We start from the raw sequence: 26,452 nt of genomic DNA, 5'->3' as shown, positions 1-26,452 counted from the left end.
GATAGCTATGACAGTGGGAATAACTGAGACACGGCTGGATGATAGCTATGACAGTGGGAATAACTGAGACACGGCTGGATGATAGCTATGACAGTGGGAATAACTGAGACACGGCTGGATGATAGCTATGACAGTGGGAATAACTGAGACACGGCTGGATGATAGCTATGACAGTGGGAATAACTGAGACACGGCTGGATGATAGCTATGACAGTGGGAATAACTGAGACACGGCTGGATGATAGCTATGACAGTGGGAATAACTGAGACACGGCTGGATGATAGCTATGACAGTGGGAATAACTGAGACACGGCTGGATGATAGCTATGACAGTGGGAATAACTGAGACACGGCTGGATGATAGCTATGACAGTGGGATAACTGAGACACGGCTGGATGATAGCTATGACAGTGGGAATAACTGAGACACGGCTGGATGATAGCTATGACAGTGGGAATAACTGAGACACGGCTGGATGATAGCTATGACAGTGGGAATAACTGAGACACGGCTGGATGATAGCTATGACAGTGGGAATAACTGAGACACGGCTGGATGATAGCTATGACAGTGGGAATAACTGAGACACGGCTGGATGATAGCTATGACAGTGGGAATAACTGAGACACGGCTGGATGATAGCTATGACAGTGGGAATAACTGAGACACGGCTGGATGATAGCTATGACAGTGGGAATAACTGAGACACGGCTGGATGATAGCTATGACAGTGGGGAATAACTGAGACACGGCTGGATGATAGCTATGACAGTGGGAATAACTGAGACACGGCTGGATGATAGCTATGACAGTGGGAATAACTGAGACACGGCTGGATGATAGCTATGACAGTGGGAATAACTGAGACACGGCTGGATGATAGCTATGACAGTGGGAATAACTGAGACACGGCTGGATGATAGCTATGACAGTGGGAATAACTGAGACACGGCTGGATGATAGCTATGACAGTGGGAATAACTGAGACACGGCTGGATGATAGCTATGACAGTGGGAATAACTGAGACACGGCTGGATGATAGCTATGACAGTGGGAATAACTGAGACACGGCTGGATGATAGCTATGACAGTGGGAATAACTGAGACACGGCTGGATGATAGCTATGACAGTGGGAATAACTGAGACACGGCTGGATGATAGCTATGACAGTGGGAATAACTGAGACACGGCTGGATGATAGCTATGACAGTGGGAATAACTGAGACACGGCTGGATGATAGCTATGACAGTGGGAATAACTGAGACACGGCTGGATGATAGCTATGACAGTGGGAATAACTGAGACACGGCTGGATGATAGCTATGACAGTGGGAATAACTGAGACACGGCTGGATGATAGCTATGACAGTGGGAATAACTGAGACACGGCTGGATGATAGCTATGACAGTGGGAATAACTGAGACACGGCTGGATGATAGCTATGACAGTGGGAATAACTGAGACACGGCTGGATGATAGCTATGACAGTGGGAATAACTGAGACACGGCTGGATGATAGCTATGACAGTGGGAATAACTGAGACACGGCTGGATGATAGCTATGACAGTGGGAATAACTGAGACACGGCTGGATGATAGCTATGACAGTGGGAATAACTGAGACACGGCTGGATGATAGCTATGACAGTGGGAATAACTGAGACACGGCTGGATGATAGCTATGACAGTGGGAATAACTGAGACACGGCTGGATGATAGCTATGACAGTGGGAATAACTGAGACACGGCTGGATGATAGCTATGACAGTGGGAATAACTGAGACACGGCTGGATGATAGCTATGACAGTGGGAATAACTGAGACACGGCTGGATGATAGCTATGACAGTGGGAATAACTGAGACACGGCTGGATGATAGCTATGACAGTGGGAATAACTGAGACACGGCTGGATGATAGCTATGACAGTGGGAATAACTGAGACACGGCTGGATGATAGCTATGACAGTGGGAATAACTGAGACACGGCTGGATGATAGCTATGACAGTGGGAATAACTGAGACACGGCTGGATGATAGCTATGACAGTGGGAATAACTGAGACACGGCTGGATGATAGCTATGACAGTGGGAATAACTGAGACACGGCTGGATGATAGCTATGACAGTGGGAATAACTGAGACACGGCTGGATGATAGCTATGACAGTGGGAATAACTGAGACACGGCTGGATGATAGCTATGACAGTGGGAATAACTGAGACACGGCTGGATGATAGCTATGACAGTGGGAATAACTGAGACACGGCTGGATGATAGCTATGACAGTGGGAATAACTGAGACACGGCTGGATGATAGCTATGACAGTGGGAATAACTGAGACACGGCTGGATGATAGCTATGACAGTGGGAATAACTGAGACACGGCTGGATGATAGCTATGACAGTGGGAATAACTGAGACACGGCTGGATGATAGCTATGACAGTGGGAATAACTGAGACACGGCTGGATGATAGCTATGACAGTGGGAATAACTGAGACACGGCTGGATGATAGCTATGACAGTGGGAATAACTGAGACACGGCTGGATGATAGCTATGACAGTGGGAATAACTGAGACACGGCTGGATGATAGCTATGACAGTGGGAATAACTGAGACACGGCTGGATGATAGCTATGACAGTGGGAATAACTGAGACACGGCTGGATGATAGCTATGACAGTGGGAATAACTGAGACACGGCTGGATGATAGCTATGACAGTGGGAATAACTGAGACACGGCTGGATGATAGCTATGACAGTGGGAATAACTGAGACACGGCTGGATGATAGCTATGACAGTGGGAATAACTGAGACACGGCTGGATGATAGCTATGACAGTGGGAATAACTGAGACACGGCTGGATGATAGCTATGACAGTGGGAATAACTGAGACACGGCTGGATGATAGCTATGACAGTGGGAATAACTGAGACACGGCTGGATGATAGCTATGACAGTGGGAATAACTGAGACACGGCTGGATGATAGCTATGACAGTGGGAATAACTGAGACACGGCTGGATGATAGCTATGACAGTGGGAATAACTGAGACACGGCTGGATGATAGCTATGACAGTGGGAATAACTGAGACACGGCTGGATGATAGCTATGACAGTGGGAATAACTGAGACACGGCTGGATGATAGCTATGACAGTGGGAATAACTGAGACACGGCTGGATGATAGCTATGACAGTGGGAATAACTGAGACACGGCTGGATGATAGCTATGACAGTGGGAATAACTGAGACACGGCTGGATGATAGCTATGACAGTGGGAATAACTGAGACACGGCTGGATGATAGCTATGACAGTGGGAATAACTGAGACACGGCTGGATGATAGCTATGACAGTGGGAATAACTGAGACACGGCTGGATGATAGCTATGACAGTGGGAATAACTGAGACACGGCTGGATGATAGCTATGACAGTGGGAATAACTGAGACACGGCTGGATGATAGCTATGACAGTGGGAATAACTGAGACACGGCTGGATGATAGCTATGACAGTGGGAATAACTGAGACACGGCTGGATGATAGCTATGACAGTGGGAATAACTGAGACACGGCTGGATGATAGCTATGACAGTGGGAATAACTGAGACACGGCTGGATGATAGCTATGACAGTGGGAATAACTGAGACACGGCTGGATGATAGCTATGACAGTGGGAATAACTGAGACACGGCTGGATGATAGCTATGACAGTGGGAATAACTGAGACACGGCTGGATGATAGCTATGACAGTGGGAATAACTGAGACACGGCTGGATGATAGCTATGACAGTGGGAATAACTGAGACACGGCTGGATGATAGCTATGACAGTGGGAATAACTGAGACACGGCTGGATGATAGCTATGACAGTGGGAATAACTGAGACACGGCTGGATGATAGCTATGACAGTGGGAATAACTGAGACACGGCTGGATGATAGCTATGACAGTGGGAATAACTGAGACACGGCTGGATGATAGCTATGACAGTGGGAATAACTGAGACACGGCTGGATGATAGCTATGACAGTGGGAATAACTGAGACACGGCTGGATGATAGCTATGACAGTGGGAATAACTGAGACACGGCTGGATGATAGCTATGACAGTGGGAATAACTGAGACACGGCTGGATGATAGCTATGACAGTGGGAATAACTGAGACACGGCTGGATGATAGCTATGACAGTGGGAATAACTGAGACACGGCTGGATGATAGCTATGACAGTGGGAATAACTGAGACACGGCTGGATGATAGCTATGACAGTGGGAATAACTGAGACACGGCTGGATGATAGCTATGACAGTGGGAATAACTGAGACACGGCTGGATGATAGCTATGACAGTGGGAATAACTGAGACACGGCTGGATGATAGCTATGACAGTGGGAATAACTGAGACACGGCTGGATGATAGCTATGACAGTGGGAATAACTGAGACACGGCTGGATGATAGCTATGACAGTGGGAATAACTGAGACACGGCTGGATGATAGCTATGACAGTGGGAATAACTGAGACACGGCTGGATGATAGCTATGACAGTGGGAATAACTGAGACACGGCTGGATGATAGCTATGACAGTGGGAATAACTGAGACACGGCTGGATGATAGCTATGACAGTGGGAATAACTGAGACACGGCTGGATGATAGCTATGACAGTGGGAATAACTGAGACACGGCTGGATGATAGCTATGACAGTGGGAATAACTGAGACACGGCTGGATGATAGCTATGACAGTGGGAATAACTGAGACACGGCTGGATGATAGCTATGACAGTGGGAATAACTGAGACACGGCTGGATGATAGCTATGACAGTGGGAATAACTGAGACACGGCTGGATGATAGCTATGACAGTGGGAATAACTGAGACACGGCTGGATGATAGCTATGACAGTGGGAATAACTGAGACACGGCTGGATGATAGCTATGACAGTGGGAATAACTGAGACACGGCTGGATGATAGCTATGACAGTGGGAATAACTGAGACACGGCTGGATGATAGCTATGACAGTGGGAATAACTGAGACACGGCTGGATGATAGCTATGACAGTGGGAATAACTGAGACACGGCTGGATGATAGCTATGACAGTGGGAATAACTGAGACACGGCTGGATGATAGCTATGACAGTGGGAATAACTGAGACACGGCTGGATGATAGCTATGACAGTGGGAATAACTGAGACACGGCTGGATGATAGCTATGACAGTGGGAATAACTGAGACACGGCTGGATGATAGCTATGACAGTGGGAATAACTGAGACACGGCTGGATGATAGCTATGACAGTGGGAATAACTGAGACACGGCTGGATGATAGCTATGACAGGTGGGAATAACTGAGACACTGCTGGATGATAGCTATGACAGTGGGAATAACTGAGACACGGCTGGATGATAGCTATGACAGTGGGAATAACTGAGACACGGCTGGATGATAGCTATGACAGTGGGAATAACTGAGGACACGGCTGGATGATAGCTATGACAGTGGGAATAACTGAGACACGGCTGGATGATAGCTATGACAGTGGGAATAACTGAGACACGGCTGGATGATAGCTATGACAGTGGGAATAACTGAGACACGGCTGGATGATAGCTATGACAGTGGGAATAACTGAGACACGGCTGGATGATGGCTATGACAGTGGGAATAACTGAGACACGGCTGGATGATGGCTATGACAGTGGGAATAACTGAGACACGGCTGGATGATAGCTATGACAGTGGGAATAACTGAGACACGGCTGGATGATAGCTATGACAGTGGGAATAACTGAGACACGGCTGGATGATAGCTATGACAGTGGGAATAACTGAGACACGGCTGGATGATAGCTATGACAGTGGGAATAACTGAGACACGGCTGGATGATAGCTATGACAGTGGGAATACTGAGACACGGCTGGATGATAGCTATGACAGTGGGAATAACTGAGACACGGCTGGATGATAGCTATGACAGTGGGAATAACTGAGACACGGCTGGATGATAGCTATGACAGTGGGAATAACTGAGACACGGCTGGATGATAGCTATGACAGTGGGAATAACTGAGACACGGCTGGATGATAGCTATGACAGTGGGAATAACTGAGACACGGCTGGATGATAGCTATGACAGTGGGAATAACTGAGACACGGCTGGATGATGGCTATGACAGTGGGAATAACTGAGACACGGCTGGATGATAGCTATGACAGTGGGAATAACTGAGACACGGCTGGATGATAGCTATGACAGGGGGAATAACTGAGACACGGCTGGATGATAGCTATGACAGGGGGAATAACTGAGACACGGCTGGATGATAGCTATGACAGTGGGAATAACTGAGACACGGCTGGATGATAGCTATGACAGGGGAATAACTGAGACACGGCTGGATGATAGCTATGACAGTGGGAATAACTGAGACACGGCTGGATGATAGCTATGACAGTGGGAATAACTGAGACACGGCTGGATGATAGCTATGACAGGGGGAATAACTGAGACACGGCTGGAGGATAGCTATGACAGTGGGAATAACTGAGACACGGCTGGATGATGGCTATGACAGTGGGAATAACTGAGACACGGCTGGATGATAGCTATGACAGTGGGAATAACTGAGACACGGCTGGATGATGGCTATGACAGTGGGAATAACTGAGACACGGCTGGATGATAGCTATGACAGTGGTAATAACTGAGACATGGCTGGATGATAGCTATGACAGTGGGAATAACTGAGACACGGCTGGATGATAGCTATGACAGTGGGAATAACTGAGACACGGCTGGATGATAGCTATGACAGTGGGAATAACTGAGACACGGCTGGATGATAGCTATGACAGTGGGAATAACTGAGACACGGCTGGATGATAGCTATGACAGTGGGAATAACTGAGACACGGCTGGATGATGGCTATGACAGTGGGAATAACTGAGACACGGCTGGATGATAGCTATGACAGTGGGAATAACTGAGACACGGCTGGATGATAGCTATGACAGTGGTAATAACTGAGACACGGCTGGATGATAGCTATGACAGTGGGAATAACTGAGACACGGCTGGATGATAGCTATGACAGTGGGAATAACTGAGACACGGCTGGATGATAGCTATGACAGTGGGAATAACTGAGACACGGCTGGATGATAGCTATGACAGTGGGAATAACTGAGACACGGCTGGATGATAGCTATGACAGTGGGAATAACTGAGACACGGCTGGATGATAGCTATGACAGTGGGAATAACTGAGACACGGCTGGATGATAGCTATGACAGTGGGAATAACTGAGACACGGCTGGATGATAGCTATGACAGTGGGAATAACTGAGACACGGCTGGATGATAGCTATGACAGTGGGAATAACTGAGACACGGCTGGATGATAGCTATGACAGTGGGAATAACTGAGACACGGCTGGATGATAGCTATGACAGTGGGAATAACTGAGACACGGCTGGATGATAGCTATGACAGTGGGAATAACTGAGACACGGCTGGATGATAGCTATGACTGGGCGGTTAATGTACAGGGTTACAGTCTGTTTAGAAAAGAACGTCAAAACCGGAGAGGGGGAGGGGTTCTCCTTTATGTAAAGTCCTGTCTAAAGCCCACACTCCGGGAATATATAGGTGAGGGACATGGACATGTGGAGTCAGTGTGGGGAGAGATACACGGAGGCAAAAACTATAATAAATTACTAATAGGAGTTTACTATAAACCACCTAATATACCAGAGTCCACAGAAAACCTGCTGCTGAACGAGATTAACGAGGCGGCAAATCATAATGAGGTGGTTATTATGGGGGACTACAGGTCTCAGAAAGATTATCAACATTAGGGTTATTCACTTTAGAAAAAAGACGACTGAGGGGAGATCTAATAACTCTGTATAAATATATCAGGGGTCAGTACAGAGATCACTCCCATCATCTATTTATCCCCAGGACTGTGACGAGGGGACATCCTCTGCGTCTGGAGGAAAGAAGGTTTGTACACAAACATAGAAGAGGATTCTTTACTGTAAGAGCAGTGAGACTGTGGACTCTGTACTGTAAGAGCAGTGAGACTATGGACTCTATACTGTAAGAGCAGTGAGACTATGGACTCTTTACTGTAAGAGCAGTGAGACTATGGACTCTGTACTGTAAGAGCAGTGAGACTATGGACTCTTTACTGTAAGAGCAGTGAGACTATGGACTCTGTACTGTAAGAGCAGTGAGACTATGGACTCTTTACTGTAAGAGCAGTGAGACTATGGACTCTATACTGTAAGAGCAGTGAGACTATGGACTCTATACTGTAAGAGCGGTGAGACTATGGACTCTATACTGTAAGAGCAGTGAGACTATGGACTCTATACTGTGAGAGCAGTGAGACTATGGACTCTATACTGTAAGAGCAGTGAGACTATGGACTCTGTACTGTAAGAGCAGTGAGACTATGGACTCTGTACTGTAAGAGCGGTGAGACTATGGACTCTGTACTGTAAGAGCAGTGAGACTATGGACTCTATACTGTAAGAGCAGTGAGACTGTGGACTCTATACTGTAAGAGCAGTGAGACTATGGACTCTATACGGTAAGAGCAGTGAGACTATGGACTATATACTGTAAGAGCAGTGAGACTATGGACTCTTTACTGTAAGAGCAGTGAGACTATGGACTCTGTACTGTAAGAGCAGTGAGACTATGGACTCTATACTGTAAGAGCAGTGAGACTATGGACTCTATACTGTAAGAGCAGTGAGACTATGGACTCTTTACTGTAAGAGCAGTGAGACTATGGACTCTATACTGTAAGAGCAGTGAGACTATGGACTGTTTACTGTAAGAGCAGTGAAACTATGGACTCTATACTGTAAGAGCAGTGAGACTATGGACTCTATACTGTAAGAGCAGTGAGACTATGGACTCTATACTGTAAGAGCAGTGAGACTATGGACTCTTTACTGTAAGAGCAGTGAGACTATGGACTCTATACTGTAAGAGCAGTGAGACTATGGACTCTTTACTGTAAGAGCAGTGAGACTATGGACTCTATACTGTAAGAGCAGTGAAACTATGGACTCTATACGGTAAGAGCAGTGAGACTATGGACTCTATACTGTAAGAGCGGTGAGACTATGGACTCTTTACTGTAAGAGCAGTGAGACTATGGACTCTTTACTGTAAGAGCAGTGAGACTATGGACTCTTTACTGTAAGAGCAGTGAGACTATGGACTCTATACTGTAAGAGCAGTGAGACTATGGACTCTTTACGGTAAGAGCAGTGAGACTATGGACTCTATACTGTAAGAGCAGTGAGACTATGGACTCTTTACGGTAAGAGCAGTGAGACTATGGACTCTTTACGGTAAGAGCAGTGAGACTATGGACTCTTTACGGTAAGAGCAGTGAGACTATGGACTCTTTACGGTAAGAGCAGTGAGACTATGGACTCTTTACGGTAAGAGCAGTGAGACTATCAGGGTATGTAGGGCATACTCGCTGTGACGCTCTGCGCTGCTGTTGGACAGCTCACAGCCAGGGGAGAAGGAGACGCCCACTGAGAAACAGGGCAGTCTCCTCCTCCCTGTTCTGATGCGAAAATTAGCATACAAGGCAGGAGAATTTAACAGGGGCCACAGTGGGCGAACGGAGCGGTGCCCAGACAAAACAGTAAGCGCCATTAGATGCCCGCTGTATGCCTCACATACCCTGAAACTTAGTCTATAAAGTCCGGACCCATGAAAGCTCCTCTACGTGAGGACAACTGGCTTCTACCTCAGGGGTTATGTTTCTCTGGATCAACTTGCAGAATAACCGGCCGAACTGGACGGACGGGGGCTTTTTCAGCCTTATATACTATGTTACTATGTTACTCGGGGTCTTTTTACTCACAGCATTCCTCATCCCTCCCACTCTGCGTCTTTTCTGCATTGTGCGAGTCCTCGGCCGGTTATTGCCACATGCGCCATTCTACGGGACTTTTTATGACAAATCCACTCACTTGTGATCTGCACGTCACACAGGGTTAGGAAGGGAGGGAAGAGGTTAATCTAATTTCCTATCCCCAGCTCCTAAGCGTCGCCATGCATCGTCATGGTAACAGACTGCAAACAACCCCTGTGTAGTCTGACCCCGGAGCTGCAGACAGAACATCAGAACTTTTCTAGTCGATATTCTTTGGATTTTCCTTTTACTTGCACTGGAGCAAATGGTGCAGTTGGCAGATTGGGCTGTACTGCTGCTGGCACCTATGGGAGTGAACATATGGCCCCGTCTCCTGTGCATGCACCTGTCACACCTGCGCCTTACAGCGCATTCTAAAAGCGGAAGACTTGAGGTTGTACGTAATGCAAATGATGGGAGTTTTACATGACGCCCTCTGACTGTAAAACTGCATAAAACTCCGTCCACTTCTGTCTGCGCTCATCCCCCACCATGGAAGGTCACTGACCCCCCTCCCCTCACTGAGGGGCACTAGAAGCATTGGGATGATGGGAGGTGCAGCTAGTGATCCCTGTGGATGATGGGAGGAGTGCACTCACATATGGTGGAATCTACCACATCTTCCCCTATGGGAATGGAAATCGCCTCCACTGCGTTTTGAATGGAGAATCCACAACCAAATCTGCACCATAATAATAATAATTCCTACAGAAAAAATCCAGAACTTTGTAGAATCCGCACCTCCAGACCGACCACCTGTGAGAGGTGAGGGGTCTCCAGGACCAAGGTGAGGAGGAAGCCCCCTCTGGTGCATCCGACCCCCCTGGGACAGGAGCCCCCCCTCCCCTAAAACTGCTGGTGGAAGAATCTGACATAATAATACATAACAATAAATAGACCCCAAGGAATGAAGGATGGAGCGCGGCTGCTACAATGTATCCGGCGTCACGTGACCGAGAGCTGGCGCGGGCAGCGGCGGCTGAGCCAGTAACGGCCCGGTACCGGCGCGTCATCTCCACCGTGAGCAGGAGGCGGAGCTGATGCAGGGGCCGGGCCCCTCCCCTCCCTCTACAGCTGCCGAGAATGATGCAACTTTGCCTTTAAGAAACACCCCCCCAATGTCAGTTGGACTCTAGAGAGAGCAGCGTCTCCCCGGAGTCTCATAGACTGCAGGAGCTACAGACCAGGGGCCACTCACAGACAGCAGGAGCTACAGACCAGGGGCCACTCACAGACAGCAGGAGCTACAGACCAGGGGCCACTCACAGACAGCAGGAGCTACAGACCAGGGGCCACTCACAGACAGCAGGAGCTACAGACCAGGGGCCACTCACAGACAGCAGGAGCTACAGACCAGGGGCCACTCACAGACTGCAGGAGCTACAGACCAGGGGCCACTCACAGACAGCAGGAGCTACAGACCAGGGGCCACTCACAGACAGCAGGAGCTACAGACCAGGGGCCACTCACAGACTGCAGGAGCTACAGACCAGGGGCCACTCACAGACTGCAGGAGCTACAGACCAGGGGCCACTCACAGACTGCAGGAGCTACAGACCAGGGGCCACTCACAGACTGCAGGAGCTACAGACCAGGGGCCACTCACAGACTGCAGGAGCTACAGACCAGGGGCCACTCACAGACTGCAGGAGCTACAGACCAGGGGCCCCCCGAAGCCACTGGAGACCACTCAGCTTCCAGGAGCCACTCACAGCATGGTAAGGAATCTCATTCACTGTGTGCATGCCGCAGGGCACTGGTCCCAGTACACACGTGCAGTAATAATACTGTCAGGGGGATATACGGTACTGGCCCTATAGACACGTTCTCTATCCTGCACGTTTATCATTGAGGTGGTACATGGTGCTGTCGGGTTGTACATGGAGCTGTCAGGTGGTACATGGTGCTGTCAGGTGGTACATGGTGCTGTCGGGTTGTACATGGAGCTGTCAGGTGGTACATGGAGCTGTCAGGTGGTACATGGTGCTGTCGGGTTGTACATGGAGCTGTCAGGTGGTACATGGTGCTGTCGGGTTGTACATGGTGCTGTCGGGTTGTACATGGAGCTGTCAGGTGGTACATGGTGCTGTCAGGTGGTACATGGTGCTGTCGGGTTGTACATGGAGCTGTCAGGTGGTACATGGAGCTGTCAGGTGGTACATGGTGCTGTCGGGTTGTACATGGAGCTGTCAGGTGGTACATGGTGCTGTCGGGTTGTACATGGTGCTGTCGGGTTGTACATGGAGCTGTCGGGTTGTACATGGAGCTGTCAGGTGGTACATGGTGCTGTCGGGTTGTACATGGAGCTGTCGGGTTGTACATGGAGCTGTCGGGTTGTACATGGAGCTGTCAGGTGGTACATGGTGCTGTCGGGTTGTACATGGAGCTGTCAGGTGGTACATGGTGCTGTCGGGTTGTACATGGAGCTGTCGGGTTGTACATGGTGCTGTCGGGTTGTACATGGTGCTGTCGGGTTGTACATGGTGCTGTCGGGTTGTACATGGTGCTGTCGGGTTGTACATGGTGCTGTCGGGTTGTACATGGTGCTGTCGGGTTGTACATGGAGCTGTCGGGGGGGTACATGGTGCTGTCGGGGGGTACATGGTGCTGTCAGTCAGGTGGTATATAGAACTGTTGGTGTGGAGGTATATGGAGTTGTCAGGAGGTCTGCTATTTTGTCTCTGGTGCTAAAAGTCGGGGGTCTCCCCTTTGTTTGGGGTCTGGTGCTCACAGTCGGGGGTCTCCCCTTTGTTTGGGGTCTGGTGCTCACAGTCGGGGGTCTCCCCTTTGTTTGGGGTCTGGTGCTCACAGTCGGGGGTCTCCCCTATGTTCGGGGTCTGGTGCTCACAGTCGGGGGTCTCCCCTATGTTCGGGGTCTGGTGCTCACAGTCGGGGGTCTCCCCTATGTTCGGGGTCTGGTGCTCACAGTCGGGGGTCTCCCCTATGTTCGGGGTCTGGTGCTCACAGTCGGGGGTCTCCCCTATGTTCGGGGTCTGGTGCTCACAGTCGGGGGGTCTCCCCTATGTTCGGGGTCTGGTGCTCACAGTCGGGGGTCTCCCCTTTGTTCGGGGTCTGGTGCTCACAGTCGGGGGTCTCCCCTTTGTTCGGGGTCTGGTGCTCACAGTCGGGGGTCTCCCCTTTGTTCGGGGTCTGGTGCTCACAGTCGGGGGTCTCCCCTTTATTTGGGGTCTGGTGCTCACAGTCGGGGGTCTCCCCTTTATTTGGGGTCTGGTGCTCACAGTCGGGGGTCTCCCCTTTGTTCGTGGTCTGGTGCTCACAGTCGGGGGTCTCCCCTTTGTTCGGGGTCTGGTGCTCACAGTCGGGGGGGGGGGTCTCCCCTTTATTTGGGGTCTTTGTTTGTGAGGGTTAGGATCACTGATGTCTCTCAGGGCTGCTCTAGGTCTTTGCCTCTGTGCCGTGTTCTACTCTGTGCTGGGGGTTTGGTCTGTGTGTTACTTTGCATACCATGTGCAGGGGGCGGGGCCTGACACTCACAACAGGCAGTGTGCAACACGTGGCAGCTGATGTAACGCACAACAAGATGACATACACTGCACTGAGCCGCACCACCTCACAACTACACTGCACCTCACAACTACACTGCACCTCACAACTACACTGCACCTCACAACTACAACTACACTGCACCTCACAACTACAACTACACTGCACCTCACAACTACACTGCACCTCACAACTACACTGCACCTCACAACTACACTGCACCTCACAACTACACTGCACCGCACAACTACACTGCACCGCACAACTACACTGCACCTCACAACTACACTGCACCTCACAACTACAACTACACTGCACCTCACAACTACACTGCACCACCGCACAACTACACTGCACCACCGCACAACTACACTGCACCACCGCACAACTACACTGCACCACCGCACAACTACACTGCACCACCGCACAACTACACTGCACCACCGCACAACTACACTGCACCACCGCACAACTACACTGCACCACCGCACAACTACACTGCACCACCTCACAACTACACCGCACCGCACAACTACACCGCACCGCACAACTACACCGCACCGCACAACTACACCGCACCTCACCTCCCGACTGCACCGCACCTCCCGACTGCACCGCACCTCCCGACTGCACCACTACACTGCATCTCACAACTACACTGCACCTCACCTCTCCTCTCGACTGCACCGGACCTCATCACTACACTGCACCTCCCAACTACACTACGCCACGCCGCACCTGACAACTACGCCACGCCGCACCTGACAACTACGCCACGCCGCACCTGACAACTACGCCACGCCGCAGCTGACAACTACGCCACGCCGCACCTGACAACTACACTAAACTGCGGCGCACCGCTCGACTACACTGCACCTCACAACTACACTACACTGCACCGCAGCTCACAATTGCACTGCCCCGCACCTCACAACTACACTGCACGACTACACCACGCTGCACGACACGACTGTATTACACTACAGGATGACATCATGCTACGTATGCAGGTGTATTTTGTATGTAGTGTATATCTGTGGGGGTTGGGCAGTACACGTGTGAGTGTATAGGGTAACCATCGCCCACACTATTTCGGAGCATATCCTGGTGAGGAGCCCTTATATAATGGACAGTTCTGGGATTTCTTCACCCTTGTCAGGATCTATGCTTGCTGTCAGTGAACAGGAACATTTTTGTTTATATCCAGAGGCTGAAATCTTGTCCTGACCTAATACCTCTCCCACAGCTGAGGGTATGTTACAATGTGTCAGTGCAGGTAGAACCCTCAGCATGGAGTCAAGGACAGGGGCCAGATATGAGCGGATGTGTGTAGTCCCTGCTGTCCCCCAAACCCTTTCTTGGGGTACAAGGCTCCTGAGGGGTGAAACCCTACAAACCAAATCCTTCTTTCACTCAGCAGTAGATTTGGGGGGACAGTCGGCGCCTCCATGTGATATTTGTCTATTCTGTGTGATCGGTTTCTCGGCATCTGGTGGTTTCCACAGAGTGGGCGCAGTGGGGGGCAGGACCCAGCTGAGGAGATTTAATGCCCGTGGCACTTAGTGACGTCCTTCAGCTGCGCTCCAGGTCCCATCTGCAGCTCCGGGGGACATTGGAGCAGGGCCACTGCCCCTTCATGCTGCAGCCTCATAGCCTTTCCTGATGTAGGGCTTGGCGACCGGCCTTCCGCATTTGGCGGTTGGCGACCGGCCTTCCGCATTTGGCGGTTGGCGACCGGCCTTCCGCATTTGGCGGTTGGCGACCGGCCTTCCGCATTTGGCGGTTGGCGACCGGCCTTCCGCATTTGGCGGTTGGCGACCGGCCTTCCGCATTTGGCGGTTGGCGACCGGCCTCCCGCATTTGGCGGTTGGCGACCGGCCTCCCGCATTTGGCGGTTGGCGACCGGCCTCCCGCATTTGGGGGTTGGCGACCGGCCTCCCGCATTTGGCGGTTGGCGACCGGCCTCCCGCATTTGGGGGTTGGCGACCGGCCTCCCGCATTTGGGGGTTGGCGACCGGCCTTCCGCATTTGGCGGTTGGCGACCGGCCTCCCGCATTTGGGGGTTGGCGACCGGCCTTCCGCATTTGGCGCCCAGCTGGTTCAGAGCTGATTGGCCGCCTGTCACTGTGGTTTGAGGGGTTTGTGTATTTGGGGGGGCTGATCCGTCCGGATCGTCTTGTTATGTCTGTTGCATGTGAGGAAGCAGCTGCGCTGCCCGCCAAGCATCCGCTGACTCCTCTGATTAGCTGCAAATCCCACGGTCTAATTAATCAGCCGCTCAGCCGTTAACCTCGGCGGTGGCTCGGCAGCTGTCCGCGCTTCCGTCATGCGCTGCTGTATCTTCCAGGCGGAGGTGGCGGTGCTTGCTTCTGACTGTATTTACCGTGATGGATATCTTGGGTTCACGAGCGAGGGGCAGGGGAGGTCGGGGACATGCGGCGGCTTCTGTTTCACCTTCCGTTTTTTCTTTTACATTGGTCTTTTGCACCCCTTTATAGTGTCTGGCGCCGTATGCTCATTTGGCGCACATTTTGCTTTTCATATTTGGGGGGTACTTGTTAGAGGGCAACGTCTCGGTGACATGACGGGTGTGGGCAGCACGGAGCCGCATGCTGAGAGTGCGGCTCCGTGCCATCGATCGTCCGCAGCGTTAAATAAGAGAAATCACAGGAAATGGACGGAAAACGGTGAGCGATCTCTGCTCAGATCCCGGGGGCCCAGGAGGCTGAGGTTTCAGGTGCTGTTTGTGGAGGTCTGTGACCCCCGGAGCGTTACTGATGACTCCCGAGCCGCCCGCAATATTGACCAATTACATCTCTGCTTTCCCATGTGGCGACATACTGGGATCTTCCATGATTACCGCCGTATGCGTCATGTGACCGCGGCCTGGCACCTGCACGTCATGGTGACTCGGGGCGACCGCTCTCGTTTTCACTTTCTACTTTACCATTTTGGGGAAGTTGTCGCGTTCTGAGACGATTTCCTCTTTGCCGCGTTTTTCACTGTTTTCTATGACAAAGAAATGTGAAGACCGGAGGCAGGACCTCGGGGTCCGACACCCGCCGAGCAGCAGAACACAACTCCGTATGATGCACAGCGCGTACGGTGCGACCACTGCACGCCGCCGGCTCACAGTAGGCAGCTTTTCTTCACGTCACGGCTTCCGTTTTTACTGATCACTACTGATCAATCTTGCTGGATCCGCAGAATGGCGCAGGTTCTGGTCAAGGGGCGAGCAAGTTACGGAGATCGGACAGAGCAGAGTCTAAATATGCGGACAAACGTCATCAACCGCCACGTGATAAGCGTGTAGTCATCAATGTGGTCTGCATACAGTGCCTGGGAAACAAATGGTTAAGTGCGGCAGATTGGGCCGTCTCGATGAGGGCTCATTCACACAATGGCGGAGCGGGGGCTGACTGCAGCGAGGGAATCGCTCGGGCTTTGTGTCCTGCAGGAATCGTGGCTTCCATGGCAACGCTCTGCAAAAACACAATTTGTTCCCAAACTTGCAGAACCGAGAGTTTATATTTATTCCTCACTGCAGAATCCCATCGGCAGGTATCGCGCAAGTCGCCACCGCCAACCGGGACATTGTTAGTACTGGGGTCAGCGGCGCAGACGTGGGGTGTGGACGCCGTTCAGGGGCACAAGTTATAAAACACCGCGGCGGCGTATATTATAGTCACATCGTTATTACAGTGGAAATAAAGACGCGAGCGAGACCCGGATTTCTACACGTTTTCAGAAGCATTAATGTCATTTACTTTTAAGAATTGATCTAAACCCTTTTTAACCCGTCCCCTGTTCCTGCTGTGACCACGGAGGACACTGCTCCACAGAGTCACCGCTCTTACAGTAGAGAATCCTTGTATAACCCGTCCACTGTCCCTGCTGTGACCACGGCAGACACTGCTCCACAGAGTCACCGCTCTTACAGTAGAGAAGCCTTGTATAACCCGTCCACTGTCCCTGCTGTGACCACGGCAGACACTGCTCCACAGAGTCACCGCTCTTACAGTAGAGAATCCTTGTATAACCCGTCCACTGTCCCTGCTGTGACCACGGCGGACACTGCTCCACAGAGTCACCGCTCTTACAGTAGAGAAGCCTTGTATAAACCGTCCCCTGTTCCTGCTGTGACCACGGAGGACACTGCTCCACAGATTCACAGCTCTTACAGTAAAGAATCCTTGTATAACCCGTCCCCTGTTCCTGCTGTGACCACGGAGGACACTGCTCCACAGAGTCACAGCTCTTACAGTAGAGAATCCTTGTATAACCCGTCCACTGTCCCTGCTGTGACCACGGCGGACACTGCTCCACAGAGTCACCGCTCTTACAGTAGAGAATCCTTGTATAACCCGTCCACTGTCCCTGCTGTGACCACGGCGGACACTGCTCTACAGAGTCACAGCTCTTACAGTAAAGAATCCTTGTATAACCCGTCCACTGTTCCTGCTGTGACCACGGAGGACACTGCTCCACAGATTCGCAGCTCTCACAGTAGAGAATCCTTGTATAACCCGTCCCCTGTTCCTGCTGTGACCACGGAGGACACTGCTCCACAGAGTCACCGTTCTTACAGTAGAGAATCCTTGTATAACCCGTCCACTGTCCCTGCTGTGACCACGGAGGACACTGCTCCACAGAGTCATAGCTCTTACAGTAGAGAATCCTTGTATAACCCGTCCCCTGTATCTGCTGTGACCACGGCGGACACTGCTCCACAGAGTCACAGCTCTTACAGTAAGGAATCCTTGTATAACCCGTCCCCTGTTCCTGCTGTGACCACGGAGGACACTGCTCCACAGATTCACAGCTCTTACAGTAGAGAATCCTTGTATAACCCGTCCACTGTCCCTGCTGTGACCACGGAGGACACTGCTCCACAGAGTCACCGCTCTTACAGTAGAGAATCCTTGTATAACCCGTCCACTGTCCCTGCTGTGACCACGGCGGACACTGCTCTACAGAGTCACAGCTCTTACAGTAAAGAATCCTTGTATAACCCGTCCACTGTTCCTGCTGTGACCACGGAGGACACTGCTCCACAGATTCACAGCTCTCACAGTAGAGAATCCTTGTATAACCCGTCCCCTGTTCCTGCTGTGACCACGGAGGACACTGCTCCACAGAGTCACAGCTCTCACAGTAGAGAATCCTTGTATAAACCATCCCCTGTTCCTGCTGTGACCACGGAGGACACTGCTCCACAGAGTCACAGCTCTTACAGTAGAGAAGCCTTGTATAACCCGTCCCCTGTTCCTGCTGTGACCACGTCCTGAGGTGTCTATTCCACAGAGTCACAGCTCTTACAGTAAAGAAGCCTTGTATAACCCGTCCCCTGTTCCTGCTGTGACCACGGAGGACACTGCTCCACAGATTCACAGCTCTAACAGTAGAGAAGCCTTGTATAACCCGTCCCCTGTTCCTGCTGTGACCACGGAGGACACTGCTTCACAGATTCACAGCTCTTACAGTAGAGAATCCTTGTATAACCCGTCCACTGTCCCTGCTGTGACCACGGAGGACACTGCTCCACAGAGTGACAGCTCTTACAGTAAAGAATCCTTGTATAACCCGTCCACTGTCCCTGCTGTGACCACGGAGGACACTGCTCCACAGAGTCACAGCTCTCACAGTAAAGAAGCCTTGTATAACCCGTCCACTGTCCCTGCTGTGACCACGTCCTGAGGTGTCTATTCCACAGAGTCACAGCTCTTACAGTAAGGAATCCTTGTATAACCCGTCCACTGTCCCTGCTGTGACCACGTCCGGAGGTGACTGCTCCACAGAGTCACAGCTCTTACAGTAGAGAATCCTTGTATAAACCCGTCCACTGTCCTTGCTGTGACCACGGAGGACACTGCTCCACAGAGTCACAGCTCTCACAGTAGAGAATCCTTGTATAAACCCGTCCCCTGTTCCTGCTGTGACCACGTCCTGAGGTGTCTATTCCACAGAGTCACAGCTCTTACAGTAAAGAAGCCTTGTATAACCCGTCCCCTGTTCCTGCTGTGACCACGGAGGACACTGCTTCACAGATTCACAGCTCTTACAGTAAAGAATCCTTGTATAACCCGTCCACTGTCCCTGCTGTGACCACGTCCTGAGGTGACTGCTCCACAGAGTCACAGCTCTCACAGTAAAGAAGCCTTGTATAACCCGTCCCCTGTCCCTGCTGTGACCACGTCCTGAGGTGTCTATTCCACAGAGTCACAGCTCTTACAGTAAAGAAGCCTTGTATAACCCGTCCACTGTCCCTGCTGTGACCACGGAGGTGACTGCTCCACAGAGTCACAGCTCTTACAGTAGAGAAGCCTTGTATAAACCTGTCCCCTGTCCCTGCTGTGACCACGTCCTGGGGTGTCTATTCCACAGATTCACAGCTCTTACAGTAAAGAAGCCTTGTATAAACCCGTCCCCTGTTCCTGCTGTGACCACGCCCTGTGGTGTCTATTCCACAGAGTCACAGCTCTTACAGTAAAGAAGCCTTGTATAAACCTGTCCACTGTCCCTGCTGTGACCACGTCCTGAGGTGTCTATTCCACAGATTCACAGCTCTTACAGTAAAGAAGCCTTGTATAAACCCGTCCCCTGTTCCTGCTGTGACCACGTCCTGTGGTGTCTATTCCACAGATTCACAGCTCTCACAGTAGAGAATCCTTGTATAAACCTGTCCCCTGTCCCTGCTGTGACCACGTCCTGGGGTGTCTATTCCACAGATTCACAGCTCTTACAGTAAAGAAGCCTTGTATAAACCCGTTCCCTGTTCCTGCTGTGACCACGTCCGGAGGTGACTATTCCACAGAGTCACAGCTCTTACAGTAGAGAATCCTTGTATAACCCGTCCACTGTCCCTGCTGTGACCACGTCCGGAGGTGACTGCTCCACAGAGTCACAGCTCTTACAGTAAAGAAGCCTTGTATAAACCTGTCCCCTGTTCCTGCTGTGACCACGTCCTGAGGTGTCTATTCCACAGATTCACAGCTCTTACAGTAAAGAAGCCTTGTATAAACCCGTCCCCTGTTCCTGCTGTGACCACGTCCGGAGGTGACTGCTCCACAGATTCACAGCTCTTACAGTAAAGAAGCCTTGTATAAACCCGTCCCCTGTTCCTGCTGTGACCACGTCCTGTGGTGTCTATTCCACAGATTCACAGCTCTCACAGTAGAGAATCCTTGTATAAACCTGTCCCCTGTCCCTGCTGTGACCACTTCCTGGGGTGTCTATTCCACAGATTCACAGCTCTCACAGTAAAGAAGCCTTGTATAAACCCGTCCCCTGTTCCTGCTGTGACCACGTCCTGAGGTGTCTATTCCACACATTCACAGCTCTCACAGTAGAGAATCCTTGTATAAACCCGTCCCCTGTCCCTGCTGTGACCACGTCCGGAGGTGTCTATCCCACAGATTCACAGCTCTTACAGTAGAGAAGCTTTTTCCTCCCCAGTCGGAGGCAGCGCCCTCTTGTTTTTTTTAGCACATTTTACATGGAGCAGCTTTTCACTGGTTTTTTGTACGGCCCATTTATATACTGGTACAGGTTAATCATCTCCCCCTTAGACGTCTCTTCTCAAGACTAAATAAATGTCATTTTTCTAATCTCCCCTCATGACTCGGACCCTCCGGGCCCCTCGTCAGTGCAGTCTCTCTTTACTATGACGGCGGTATAATCATGGTCAGACAATTCCAGCTTGGTGACTGTTTTGTCATCGGAGCTTTGGTTCCTGTTCCCTTTTCCCAGATTTGTTAGGTTGATATTTTTGGGTTTTCTCGCAGTGAATTTCCTCATCGGCGGCTGCAGCTACTTTACAGAAGGTCCTGCAGCTACTTTACAGAAGGTCCTGCAGTTACTTTACAGAAGGTCCTGCAGTTACTTTACAGAAGGTCCTGCAGTTACTTTACAGAAGGTCCTGCAGTTACTTTACAGAAGGTCCTGCAGTTACTTTACAGAAGGACCTGCAGTTACTTTACAGAAGGTCCTGCAGTTACTTTACAGAAGGTCCTGCAGCTACTTTACAGAAGGTCCTGCAGCTACTTTACAGAAGGTCCTGCAGCTACTTTACAGAAGGTCCTGCAGTTACTTTACAGAAGGTCCTGCTGTTGGGGCGGCTCGTTGGCGCTGTGCACACCGCAGGCAGTTTTTGGATCCTGCAGGATGAAGTCTTCCTCTATAGCTGCCATTTCTTCACAATCCACTCCTGGCTTTGGCTCCAAAATCCGCAGCAAAATCTGCCCATGGGATATTTCTGCAGCATATCGCAGCCTGACTGGGATCCTGCTGCAGCATATCGCAGCCTGAGTGGGATCCTGCTGCAGCATATCGCAGGCTGTGTGCTTTACTTTACTGCTTGTACTGATCCTGAGTTCTGTCACGTTTTATACTCCAGTCACATACAGAGCTGCACTCACGATTCTGCTGTCGCATCCTGTCTTATACTCCATTCACATCCAGAGCTGCAATTCCATTTCTGACGTTAGAAAACCAATTCACGGACAGCAGAAAAGATTCATTGTGGACGTCAGACTCCAGTCGTCCTCTGCTCACCTCCTCTGGGGCCCCCTCTGCCGCCCCCTGCTGGTTCGGCATCTAGAGCGGTCCTTCAGATACAGAGACTTGCGTTGCGGATGAGTTCCGCTCACACATTGTCACAACCCCTGAGCTCTGTAAGCAGGAAGATGTGTTTTCAGCCTATGGGTGTGAACAATGAAAGCTCCTATTCACTGACAGGAAGCAGAGATCTTGAATGTGGGGAGGGATTGAAACTTTGTCTTTTAGAAAGTTCTAGAACTTTTTATTCTAGGCCGGAGAAGCGTTTTCCCGAGCACCGCACCTTTAACAAACGTCAGTATGCCCGGGCTGTAGAGGCGGCACTCGCTCCCGGGCCCTGGAGTCCTAGGGGCCCAAGAAGCCCCTCTGCGACATGAGACACCAGTATTATACTTGGTCCATGGCAGGTGGGGCCCCAGAGCGTGGTGTTACCTCACTGTAGTGGGGGGTGCGGCTCTCGTCCTCTCCAGGAGATGCCCCCTCCCCCACAGTCCTGGAATGTCCTTTCTGGAGATGGCAGAGGTGGACCACCACAGGTCACATTGGATGCTGGACCACCTGACAGAAGGTCTCAGGGTTGTGCTGATCGGCAGTACGGGGGCCCCACGGGGCCCTCTGCTGGCACCGTCCTCTTCACCCTCTACACTGCGGACTTCTCCATCCACTCCCCAGGCTGCCTCCTACAGAAGTTCTCTGATGACTCTCAGGACTCGGAGTACGGACTGGGGACACTGGATTCTGTGGACTGGAGTCAGCGGAACCAGCTCCAGATCAACGCGGCCAAAACCACGGAGCTGGTGGTGGATTTCCGCGGACACAGGCCCTCTGCTCTGCTGAACGGACATTGAGGTGGTGGACTCTTCTGAGTTCCTGGACAACAGCCTGGACTGGAGACTGAGGTGGAGGGGACCCTCCTAAAGACCTTCTTGGACTCCGTGGTGGCTCCTTCAGTGACTGCACCAAGGAACGCTATCGGAGGTCCTCCTCCCAGCAGCGGGGAGGATTTATAACCACCACTGGTACCAGAAACCCAGTAGTGTTTTTTGAAGTAAATTCTGTGTTATGTTTTTCTTGTATTTTACTGTTTCATTTCTTTTTACTCTTATTTTGCTCCTGTTGTGGATGTGATTGCTGCTCTTAGGCCAAAATGTCCCCCCTGAGGGACAATAAAGGGACTTTCTTCTTCTTCTTCTTCTATAATCCCTCCTGCCCCGGGCGGCGGCGGTCGTTGTGCTTGATCTGTGTCCAGTTCTTTTCCCGCAGTCTGTGTGTCCAGCAGCTCCAGGGTCCTTGTGTCTCTTGGCTCCGACCATGAGACCCCTTCAAATGACAAGGAAGCGCATTTCTGCTGCAACTGCCCTCTAGGTGCTGCACCTCTGGAGGTCTCCTGATAATTTATACCTACCCCCCAGCCTGGTCCTGATGTTTGATGCCCCCCCCACAGCCTGGTCCTGATGTTTGATCCCCCCCCCCCCACAGCCTGGTCCTGATGTTTGATGCCCCCCCCCACAGCCTGGTCCTGATGTTTGATGGCCGCCCCCCCCCCACAGCCTGGTCCTGATGTTTGATGGCCGCCCCCCCCCCCACAGCCTGGTCCTGATGTTTGATGCCCCCCCCACACACAGCCTGGTCCTGATGTTTGATGCCCCCCCCCCCCCCACACAGCCTGGTCCTGATGTTTGATGCCCCCCCCCCCACACAGCCTGGTCCTGATGTTTGATGCCCCCCCCCACACAGCCTGGTCCTGATGTTTGATGCCCCCCCCCCCCCCACACAGCCTGGTCCTGATGTTTGATGCCCCCCCCCACACAGCCTGGTCCTGATGTTTGATGCCCCCCCCCACACAGCCTGGTCCTGATGTTTGATGCCCCCCCCCACACAGCCTGGTCCTGATGTTTGATGCCCCCCCCCACAGCCTGGTCCTGATGTTTGATGGCCGCCCCCCCCCCCCCCACAGCCTGGTCCTGATGTTTGATGCCCCCCCCCCCCCCACAGCCTGGTCCTGATGTTTGATGGCCCCCCCCCCAGCCTGATCCTGATGTTTGATGCCTGGTCCTGATGTTTGATGTCCCCCCCCCCAGCCTGATCCTGATGTTTGATGCCCCCCCCCCCCCCCCGCCTGGTCCTGATGCCTCGCAGCCTCTGTGTGCTGATGTGGATTCGGAGTGCAGGAGACGTTTGCCATGGCAGCTCCTCGGGCAGCCTCTTCAGATTCTTTCACTTTTTATTCCCCTTTGGGACATTCCTCAAGATTTTGTGCAGATACAAGTCCAGACCTGAGAGAGATGGGGATCTGTAGGTGGAGATGTATAGAAGGAGCTGCGGGGATCTGCGGGAGGCGCTGCGGGGATCTGCGGGAGGCGCTGCGGGGATCTGGAGGAGCTGCGGGGATCTGGAGGATCTGCGGGAGGAGCTGCGGGGATCTGTAGGATCTGCGGGAGGCGCTGCGGGGATCTGCGGGAGGCTCTGCGGGAGGCGCTGCGGGGATCTGCGGGAGGCGCTGCGGGGATCTGTAGGATCTGCGGGAGGCGCTGCAGGGATCTGTAGGATCTGCGGGAGGCGCTGCAGGGATCTGTAGGATCTGCGGGAGGCGCTGCGGGGATATACTGGGGTCTGGAGGGTATCTCAGTATTGCACCTGATGTCACAGCGTAATCTACATTATAATCATCTTTTTGAAGGGTTAGGAGGATGGGGGTGATCATTCTGATTCTTGCACACACAGAAGGGGGGTCAGCAGCAGAGACCCCCCATATTCACATCTTGGGGAACACGCCCGTTCACTGTCACTCCAGGGGGCTGGCGCAGGCTCCTTTGTGGCTCTGTAATAAAAAACTTCTGCCGCTTTTTAATGGACTCTCTGCTTGTTGTCAGTGAATGGAGCAAAACATAAAAATACCTTCCCTGACTTAGTCCTGTTGCTCACACAGTTGAGGGTTTGTTACAATGTTTCAGTGTAGATATTCCCTGTGCACAAAACAATTTGGACTCCAAGGTGCTGATTTGTGCTGTTACTGGGCTGTCTACACTGATACACTGTAACAAACCCTCAGCCATGGATTCTTTCTGTTCACTAACAGTAAGCAGAGATCTTGGAAATGGCAATGAATGGAAACACAATTTAGTTTTAGGACAGTTCTAGTACAGTGATGAAGCCTGATTTACATGGGACTGCGGTCCTGTCTTGTCACCTGGCGTCCCCTTTTTCAGGGACTTATTTACCTGCCTTTCCCAAATTTATTCTCAGCGTTTCCTTTCTTCGTAATAAATCTGCTGTTTGTCTTTTTCCAGCTCGGAGATTTCCGGGAGTGAGATCAGACGGCTGCGACCTTCTCCAGCGCGATCCAGCGGCGAGGACACGTGTGACACCTCTTCCCGTCAACATGGCTGAGAAGTGTGCTGACGGCATGCTGGTAAGAGCCTCGGGGAGGCGCGGGTTCTGGGGGGGTATTTCCCTGGTGGCGTCTATAGTACGGTATATAGATGGGTGAGGGGTGACAGGTGAGGGGACAGCACCGCACGCGGAAGCACGACCCTTATAAGAATTAACGGCACCTATAGACATTCAGTCACATAATGCATGGCGAGGGCCAAAGAGAAGTGCCGCTCATTGACAGTCTGATCCTCATAGCTACACGCTCTGCCGTGTGCGTCGTGTGCACCGTGTCCATCGTGTTCACCGTGTCCGTTGTGTCCACCGTCTCCATTGTGTCCGTTGTGTCCACCGTCTTCGTCGTGTCCACCGTCTTCGTCGTGTCCATCGTGTTCACCGTCTCCATTGTGTCCACCGTCTCCATTGTGTCCGTTGTGTCCACCGTCTTCGTCGTGTCCGTTGTGTTCACCATTGCCCCCCCCCTTCCTGTTCTGCTGTTCTAAGTTCTCTTTCTAATAAATATGTTTCCTTTCTTCTCTCTTTGTGGGTTTATGTGACGCGCGGCTGTTGGGCGTCCACCAATAATCACGGTATAGGATTGTCTGCTAAAAACTCAATAAAGTAGATTACTGTCCAAGAATTCCATCTAGTGATACACAGTAACATTCTGTGACACATCTGACCAAAACACAAGGCGTCCTCGCCTATGGCGAGTGTGTGTGAGGCTTCCCCGCCCGTGGCGAGTGTGTGTGAGGCTTCCTCGCCCGTGGCGAGTGTGTGTGTGTGAGGCTTCCTCGCCCGTGGCGAGTGTGTGTGTGAGGCTTCCTCGCCCGTGGCGAGTGTGTGTGTGAGGCTTCCTTGCCCGTGGCGAGTGTGTGTGTGTGAGGCTTCCTCGCCCGTGGCGAGTGTGTGTGTGTGAGGCTTCCCTGCCCGTGGCGAGTGTGTGTGTGTGAGGCTTCCCCGCCCGTGGCGAGTGTGTGTGTGAGGCTTCCTCGCCCGTGGCGAGTGTGTGTGTGAGGCTTCCTCGC

At 51.7% G+C, this 26,452-nt stretch overlaps 1 protein-coding gene across 1 annotated transcript; it reads left to right on the top strand.

Moving 5' to 3' along the window:
• Positions 1 to 10,925: 10,925 nt before the first annotated feature.
• Positions 10,926 to 25,466, top strand: LOC122924153. The gene is made up of 3 exons (XM_044275090.1): positions 10,926 to 11,012; positions 11,118 to 11,710; positions 25,343 to 25,466. The coding sequence occupies exons 1-3, from the start codon at positions 10,926 to 10,928 to the stop codon at positions 25,440 to 25,442; spliced, it is 780 nt and encodes a 259-aa protein (XP_044131025.1). The 3' UTR covers positions 25,443 to 25,466.
• The last annotated feature ends 986 nt before the right edge of the window (positions 25,467 to 26,452 follow it).

This window comes from Bufo gargarizans, unplaced genomic scaffold, assembly GCF_014858855.1.
Source record: "Bufo gargarizans isolate SCDJY-AF-19 unplaced genomic scaffold, ASM1485885v1 original_scaffold_860_pilon, whole genome shotgun sequence".
Lineage (NCBI taxonomy): Eukaryota > Metazoa > Chordata > Amphibia > Anura > Bufonidae > Bufo > Bufo gargarizans.
Note: the sequence above shows the minus strand (reverse complement) of the source record. Positions and strands in the feature narration are given on the sequence as shown.

Coding starts and splice junctions, on each gene's coding strand:
- LOC122924153 (XM_044275090.1), top strand. CDS start 10,926: ATGTATCCGGCGTCACGTGACCGAGAGCTGGCGCGGGCAGCGGCGGCT. Junction 11,013..11,117: donor ACCGGCGCGTCATCTCCACC/GTGAGCAGGAGG, acceptor CCCCAATGTCAG/TTGGACTCTAGAGAGAGCAG. Junction 11,711..25,342: donor CAGGAGCCACTCACAGCATG/GTAAGGAATCTC, acceptor GTCTTTTTCCAG/CTCGGAGATTTCCGGGAGTG.